The following is an 8,987-nucleotide window of genomic DNA, read 5'->3' on the forward strand; positions in this document are numbered from 1 at the left end:
CAAGCTCCACCAGCTCAGGAGAGTATGTATTATGGGGCGCTGGTAGCCTACTCCATATATGGAGGCTCTAGTCCTCCAAGCGGACGGCCCAGGCTCGTGTCTGGCCTCTGGCTCCTTTTCCAAGTGTCATTCCCCACTTTCTCCCACTCTGATTTCTGACTCTATTCACTGTCCTATCTCTAAACAAAGGCATACAAAGCCCAAAAAATAAACCTTTGAAAAAATATAATATCATTAATCTTTTTTATTTTTTCAATTTAGACTTTGTTATAGTCTTTATTGTTTAGTCTTTATTTAATTCTTAGTATTTTGTGTGTGCGCTCTTGAGTATGTGTGAGTTTCCTGTGAGGTTGTTTACTACGCTGTATTTCTCTTTTGTTCCAGGTACAGCACTTTGTTGAGTTGTTACTGTTTTTAAATGTGCCTAATAAATAAATTTGATTGATTGATTTTTGTTTGTTTTTGCAAGAAATATTATTTTTTGTGTGTGGTAGTAGTCGTTGTCACCTGTAGAGGGCAGTGTTGGTCAATAATTAGAAAGTTTCAGACCTGTGCTGTTTTCTGTTTCTGTCAGTGTAAACCAACACAAGCTTAATAACACAAATAATTACTCATTTTTTTATAGTTGCAAAAAATCATATGGTGTAATCAAATTCAAGCAAAAAATATTTATAAAAACAATGTTTTATTTGTGCAGGTCCGATTATTTAATCCCAATTAAAGAGCATATAGAGGGTGTAAATCAATCCAGCAGGTCACCTGAACACATAGAAAATAAAGTTTTGGCAACATTCTTGATTATTAAGGCCTCAAGTGTGAATTTAACAGTTATATTTCAGAGATTAATAAAACCTTTATTTTTTCCAAGAGAGAAAGACAAAAAATGTTTTTCAGGATGCAGATGTCTGAGAGCATTTGTTCCCAAACCTGGAGTCTGGACCCCCTACAGGAGGTGGTGGATTTTTCACTCTCTCTTCTCCACCTCTCTCGCTCCTCATGGCACCATGGCGTTTTTTTCCCCTTAGTTATGCCGTTACTTTTTTACACCTCAACACTCCTCACACACAAAACCTGATATACCCTCAACCAACAGCCGACTAACTGACAAACGCAGCTCACTCCAGTTGCACTTTGACACCCTGGACACTTTACACTGTTTACATTATTCTATATTCTGTATTTTGTATCTTCAAATAATTATTTTTTTAATTTTACATTACATTCTATTTTACTGTATTTATGTGTATTAGTAATTTGAGTGTTATTGTATGGCCTTGCGGAACAGTCTTTACATTTCACTGCACATCTGTATGAGCATGTGACAAATAAAAATCTTGAATCTTGAACAGTTTTTTTAGTATCCTTGTTTCGAGTCATGTCATATGAGCCGCGTCATGATGAGACAGAGCAGTTCAACGTCCTCCCGAAGGAATTGTGAGAGAGTTCATTAGTGCTGCCAAACATTTGACCTTTTCATAAGGGGGTGACCCCTAAACCCACTAAGCTCTTTTAACCCGCTGAAAATCAATGCAGGTGAGACCAAACATAAAGAGGGAGGCAAAGGTGTTCAAAGGAGATGGCCAATCTCATGTAAAAAAAAAAATCTTAAAAGCAAAGAAACACACTCTCCCTTTCATATTTGTCTAAACACAATGCATCCAAAACAAAATGTATAAGCTTCATAATGAGGCTGCACGAGTAAATCATGTCTGACATCCACTTTTATAAGCTTCCCTCTGTAAAATATTTGACTCCTACATCTCCTTGAAGGCCTCTCGTCTCTCTGTTCCTCCACCTTTAAATAAAATCAGCCAGAGAGAGAAAGTGTTCCCAGAGTGTGGGCAATATTTCTCTGCAAGTTCCCAACAAGATTATTCTGTCCAAACACCAGCCGACAGGAGTTTTCACTTAAACAAACATTTCTCAGAGCTGCTGTGGAAGCAGAAACAAATCCATGTGTTGAGAAGGACGGTCTGTCTGGACAGGATTCATCCAACCGGGGCCAGGTTTTAACTACAGCAGGTAAAGACAGGTGGAAGTGAGGGTGTAGTTTTTAATTCATGACATAATGGGAATTGTTTGTGGCACTACAATTATAGTCTTTAGCAATAAGAACATTTACATCCTAGTCTGTACTGTATTGACACAAAGAAATCTTAAGACTACTCCAGCTGGATTTAAGGCTGTATGAAGTCTATCATGACCGATGCAGAGAATAATTAACTGCACCAAGCGGCAACCTCCAGTGTTGAAAAATGAAGCCAATGCAGAAGGTCAAAAATCCAGCAGTTCCTGGAGTGTCCACTTGAGGCTGGCTGCAGAAAGACAGGAAGTCACATACACACCCATTCATAAAAGCAGATATTAACATGTTTACAGCCTGGATCAAAAAACCAAACAGGTTTGATTACCTCATTCCTCAATCTGCACACACTGTACAGGGGGATAATTCATCTGTTTAGATTTTTTGAAGTATGTACTGTTTTTGTTTTTTTTGTACCACAGTGTCCCTCTGCAGCAGCACATTTTATGAGGTCTCCCTCCTCATCTTAATCGTTCTCATTCTTAAAATCATGTCAAAGAGATGCAGCATGATCTGTGTCAAAGGTTACTTTAAGGCTTGTGACTTCATGACGCTTTAGCAGAGATGTTTTTATAATGTCCATGTTCGGTGTGTAATGTGGAGTGCAACACTTATCATCTGTGTACTTTTTGTTATCCTGTTGTAACTGCAAAGTTTGTCAAATGTACTTATTTGTTACAGATCGGCTGTTTCATGTTTTCCTGCTCGATTTACGGGAAGAAAAGAAGAAGATAATGTTCCCTGCCTGGAAGTGTTGTGTTGAAGTGCACCAGGTCAAGAGGGTTCAGTCCAAATATTAGCATTATGTAACTCAAAATGAGACAATTAAAAAGTTGTATTCCTGCAGCTGTCAATGAATGCTCACACTTTTGAGAGAATGTGTGTATGTCTCATCATAAAGAAATGTGTGTATCAGTTTCCAACATCTTTCAGAAGTGAGGTTGAAGTGAGTGTGGTGAAGAGTGAGGGTACTATGAACCAGCTGACAGTGCATGAAAAGCAGGATTTTCGTCAGTAATTGTCAATTTAAATTGCTGTGGAAACTAACCCTAGCTAACCCTAACCCTAACCCCTAACCCTTCAAATTAACGGCTCTTCATGTGAATTTACAGTCAACACCGTAAACTGCCAGGAATTGCCGTAGATTGGCAGCATCAAGGTGAGAAAGTTTGAAGCTTGATCCAAATGCAACTGGATATGGTTCATTTTGGATCAAGCTTTGAATTTACCATGACCTGGATGACTGAGAACCTACACAGACGTCAAGGTGAGAGAGCCCCCCCTCCTGCCTCTCGGACCGGGTTGAGCTTTTCACATGAAAATGAAGCTATAGAAATGTAAATGTTCAGACAGACAGCCAGGCAGCCACTTCTCATTAGGTGGCAGCTTCAACTACATGTTAGGACACAACAGTGTGGACTCTGGAGTCAGTAAGTACACTTTTCTTTATTTAACTTTTCAACATTTGTTTTGTATGTTGGCTCATGAGCCACAGATACTTAAGATTTAAAAATCCAACAACAACGTGGACCAATGTAAATAAAAACCCAGCTCTAAAGACAATACAGATTTTTAAAGAAAATAGAGAACATGTTGTTTGCTTTCCTGTTTTTCTTCCAGGAACAGCAAAGAGGAGGAGGTCAGACTCCCACTCGTGTCTTGCACCATATCTATCCTTGATTTATGAATCCTTTCCTTGGAGTGGAAGCCTTTAAAACGCCAAAGTTTCGAAACTTGCTTTAGTTAAACAGACATCATGCTGGGAGAGAAAGACGTTCTGGTGGTCGTTACTTTTGTTTGTGCCCTCTTTCTCCACAGTGAGTTTATTGCTGACATTGTTTCTTAAATATGAAGCGTGTATTTTGACTGTTCTTCTTGAGTTGTTTGTTGTAATTCTGTTATTGTATTTCTGCAAATCTAGAAGGATATGATACTACCTGCTTCTTTATTATCTAAACTTTCTTAACTCTGCAGTGCTGACTGATTAGGACATGAGGTTTTTTTTGTCATATTCTGTTGGTATGAACATCTTCTGTGTGTTACTGTGCACAACCAGAAATTTTTGATTGTGAAGTTTTTCTTTGTGGTTGTGTGTTCTGATAATTTCAGCTGAGGGTATCATCGGCGGCAGAGAGGCAGTGCCGCACTCTCGCCCCTACATGGCCTCAATCCAAGTTCAAGAAGGAGAAAATATGAAGCATGAGTGTGGAGGCTTTGTGGTCGCTGATCAGTGGGTGATGACCGCAGTTCACTGTCTGCCAACAGGGTGAGAATACTGTCTTCAGAAGATAAAAACAAACCGTATAACCTTTAAGAATTTTATAGTAATTGGTCATGAGATCCTTTAGGGAATTTACCCAAACTGTATACTCTCTGAGAAAGACAATTCAGCCCAATTCAGCAAAATAAAACTACTTGCTTACAATGTCTGAAAGGGAATCATAATACTTCCAGATGTTGGAGAGCGCCACAGCAGCTGGTCTCACTCAAGCAGTAACCTCAAGTGTTGAAAAATGAAGCCTTAAGAAGTTCAAAATCCTGCAGTTCATTGAGTGTCCACTAGAGGCTGGCTGCAGAAGCACAGGAAGTCACATACACACCCATTCAAAACGTCACTCAGGCTTCGTTCATTAATATTTACAGTCTATGGTTTCACTCCAAATACTGCTAGAATTAGTCCTGGTTTAAGCTGTTTCTGTAAAGTCTCAGACAAAGTTTGGAATATCTTTATCCAGTGAGTAACAAAGTTCAGGTAGCTCCAGACCACGTGTGCTACATGAGGCCAGTCCTTTTCAACACCACATCAGAGGATGCATTTTGTTCGGCAGTGATCAGTCGTTTCTCAACCCGGAAGGTCACGGGTTAGATCCCCAGCTGCTGCAGCCACATGACTGATTTTCCATTTTGTTGAGTAAAAAATAGAAACTTGTTTGTCTATTTCTTTTGATTCAGTCTTGTGATCTTTTCTGCTCTTATTATAGGCCGAATGGAAGGAAAGTAGTTCTTGGTGTCCATTCTCTGAGTGAACCCGAAGACGAAAAGCAGACATTTGACATATTGGAACTTCACAACAACCCAACCTTCAGCGCATCAAATTATGACAATGACATTGCTTTGATTAAGGTAAATGTATAGTTTTCATTGCATGCCATGATCTAGTGATGGAGGTACCAGAAAAAGCCAAAAGATACAACATATTTTTGGGTGGTATTTGCAGCTGGATCGTCCATTTAACGCATCTGAGGCTGTCAGAGCTGTGGAATATCTACGAGCAAGCGGCACAAACCCAGACGCGGACACAGAGGTGGAGACAGCCGGTTGGGGATCTCTGAACAACCTGGGCTCCAGACCAGACAAGCTCCAGGAGGTGGTGGTCGAGGTGGTCAGACCCACTCGATGCAGTCGCGGCGACTACTTTGGCAGAAAGTTCACCAGTAACATGATCTGTGCACATAAAGTATGTCCAGAGCCTTGTGACCAACCCTACAAGAAACAGGATAGCTGTGATGTAAGTTTGAGCTCCTTTCCTTCTGGGGAATATAAATGATTGTGTTAATAATTTTACAACACTGTGGGGAAGCTTCACGCACAAAAAGATCAATTTATTTAATTATTAGCTAAAGATTTTACACCAAAGCTACAAGCGACAATAAAAAACTGTGGAAATCCAAATAGCCTTTGAGCAACAAACTTTGTAGGACAAAACATAAGACTGTAGCGGAGAAGTAGCCCTAAAGTAGGCAATCTTTGAAGTAAATTCAAACTTATCAAGCATGCTAACACATTACATTTAAAAAGGGAACATGCATGTGCTAAAACATTAGCATGTGAGCATTGTAAATGTGAGTATTATCGCAAGCTAACAGTACCATTTCCTGTAGCGGTTAGCATGTCTGTAGACTCTTGTTGCATGTTATCTAGCTGTACAAGAAAGTGAACCGTGCTGTGGCGTCATCCATTGGTAGTGGACTAACATTTGGATTGCTGAGTTTGCTGTTTTTGCGAGTTTGCTGTTTTTGCAAGAAGATACAAATTGCGGCCACCTCTCTTTTCAGATTCAGTTTAGCATGGTAGCCATGTAAAGCACACCCTGCGTTAATATCTATTTTACTGTAAAAGTGACCATCATTGACAAAATAAACATCAAGGCTTACTAAAGGATAGTTAAAACGAGGGATTAAGCCCATGTAGTTATTGGTAGCATCTTGTAGGCTGCGTCCTTTCAAGGATGCTACCGTTGAATTGAGACACAGATACTGCCCTTTCTTCTGTAACCGTAGGAGATGCCCCGTGCAGGCCAGGTTTAAGGCAAATGTTTTTTTTAATAAAGTTTGTGCTATGGTTTCTTAGTTACCTTTGTTTTAAATCAGCAATTGCTTCCAACTTTTTTCACCATTTCTTCTCCAGTTCATTGTCACATGCAGATGTTTAAAATATTATAATTTCCCTCTCTGCTTGTGCTTTTTGTCGTCTGTCAGGGTGACTCCGGAGGTCCTCTGCTCTACAATGGCGTCGCAGTGGGCATCACCTCTAACGGAGGAATGAAGTGTGGCCAGATCAGAAAGCCTGGAATTTACACCATCATCTCTCACTACACCGAGTGGATTGACAGCGTCATGGCCCTGCAGCCTGATGCTGCACAGAACGAGAAGTGAAGGGAGAGACGGCGGTACAGTTATCAGTGGCTCATCGCAGTTTTAAATCGCAGCCATGTGTCTAATACAATCCTACATCCACTGAATCACAGATGATTTCACTTTAGACATGTTTTTTTTGCTGGACAGAAGTGCTCCACACTCGTTTGTTACTTAAATGCATGATTGAAGAGATGGATCCCAACACATTACTACCTATACGTTTATGTCAGGAAAATATATCTCACAGCATTTAATCAATTCACTGTATTGAGAAATCATTAAAAGGCAGTTTATAGAATGTGTGTCTTGACTTGTTTGCCATCGTGTACAGTAATAGTAAGATGCAGCATTAAAAACAAAGATGCAGATGTTAAAATAAATAGTAACACTTTATATTAAGGTGCTTGTAATAAGCATTAATAACAGGTAATAAGTCACTTATAAGACCTTATTAGATTCTTATTAACACAAATAAGACTATATAAGTGTTAATATAGGCATAATTAACACATTTATTATGTCTTATAAGACACTTATAGGCTCTTATTAGAAATGTACTGACACTTTATATACCGTCATGAACATTAATAAGATGTTTATTAACATTAATAAGACTTCATGAGTGTTAATTAAACTATAAATTAATTTATAATTGGCTTGTAAGATATTAATTAACACAAAGAAACTTGTTTATAGACCACTTATCAACATTCATAAGATGTTTATTCACATTAATAAGACTTTATTAGGTTCATATTAATGCCTTATGAAGGTTAATAAATACTTTATTATGCACTTATTAAGAGTTAATGAAGCTCCTCTGCAGGTACTGGATCTAAAGTGGGAACACTACTTACAAAGATGAATAAATACTGTATTATGCACTTATTAACAGCTCAGTGGGAACAGGGTCCAACTTTCAAGTAAACGCAGAAACAAAAAGGAGGTCTATTGAACTTCCACTCAAACAGTTTTTGGAAAAAAAGAATGCTACTACAAATACAAGTATTATCTTTAACGTTGACTGTAAACAACATTATGAAAACATTTGGTGTGTCATAGCTACCAACATATCTGATCAAATTCAGGGAAAAAGCATAGTTGTTTTTAACCCATGTTACTGTAAATAAAGTGTTGAAGGTGGACAAACATCATAAGACTAGGACACCTTGGGTGCCCAAGGTCTGAATATCAGTCAAGAGATGCACACAGGAATACATTTTCAAACTTTGTATGTAAGGAACACAAATATTGCAGGTCAAGATTACAATATACAATTTACTAATGCAATTAACAACTTAAAGGTCCCATATTATGCTTTTCCTGGTTTTATATGCCCTTTAGTGTGTTTTCCAACTGTCCTGTGCATGTTTAGGCACATCTATGTGCAAAAATTCAAAGTCCGCGGAAACGCAGCTTCTCCTACCTCCTCCTGTTAGCTGTAGCATTAGCCGCATGTAACCCTCGCTAAAAATTGGTCAGTCTAACATCATTGCCAGTGTGAGATCACTGATCTAAGTCCATTGGCTCGTTGTGGCAAGCCCTGCAGCTCATGCTGAAATTTCGGCGATGTGTGCTGAGCAACTGACCAATAACGACAGAGCGGATCGGCAGACCAATCAAAGCAGACTTGGCCCACGTGGGGTCTAACAGTCTGGGCTCAACAGAGTGCAGCTGACAGGCTCAACAGAGTGCAGCTGACGGACTCAGAGCGTAGCTGATGGACTCAGAGCGTAGAGGGAGCAAGGAGGAGCAGTACATGAAAACAGACACTTTTTTCGGACTTTAGCTATTGTGAACGTACAAAAGTAGGTACATAGATTAAATATACAAACCCCAAAAAGGGCATCATATGGGCTCTTTAATTAATAAAGTGTGCACATGAAATAAAACAAACATTTGAAGTGTCTAAGCCCAGTCTTTTTCATTGGGGTTCAATCCAGGTGTGTGTTTCTGTTTAGTCTGTGCTCTATGAAGTAGCGAAGGAAGTTCTTCCTTAGAAGAAACAGTCTTCTTAATCCCACTTGAGGTCTCGAAGGTTGGGCTCACTATCCAGTTAGCTGCTCGGCGTTCTATGGTGTATGTTCTTGTTGGTGGATGGTCTTCTGGATGAGCCCAAAATCCGCATTTTACCAAAACCTGACCTACAGACAGGTCACACCACCCCTATAAAGATAAACATGCACGTCAGCATCAACACAGGCTTCATCTCAATTTAAGCACTTAACATTTAATCATCGCGGCATCCATTTTTTATTATTATTTAT

At 39.3% G+C, this 8,987-nt stretch overlaps 1 protein-coding gene across 1 annotated transcript; it reads left to right on the forward strand.

Annotated features, from left to right (window-relative positions):
- The first annotated feature begins 3,743 nt into the window (after positions 1–3,743).
- cfd (complement factor D (adipsin)) lies at positions 3,744–7,018 on the forward strand. The gene is made up of 5 exons (XM_061062976.1): positions 3,744–3,900; positions 4,193–4,349; positions 5,065–5,206; positions 5,301–5,591; positions 6,562–7,018. Exons 1-5 carry the CDS (start codon positions 3,840–3,842, stop codon positions 6,736–6,738), a joined length of 828 nt encoding a protein of 275 aa, XP_060918959.1. The 5' UTR covers positions 3,744–3,839; the 3' UTR covers positions 6,739–7,018.
- The last annotated feature ends 1,969 nt before the right edge of the window (positions 7,019–8,987 follow it).

The sequence above is a fragment of the Labrus mixtus genome, chromosome 18 (assembly GCF_963584025.1).
Source record: "Labrus mixtus chromosome 18, fLabMix1.1, whole genome shotgun sequence".
Classification (NCBI taxonomy): Eukaryota; Metazoa; Chordata; class Actinopteri; order Labriformes; family Labridae; genus Labrus; species Labrus mixtus.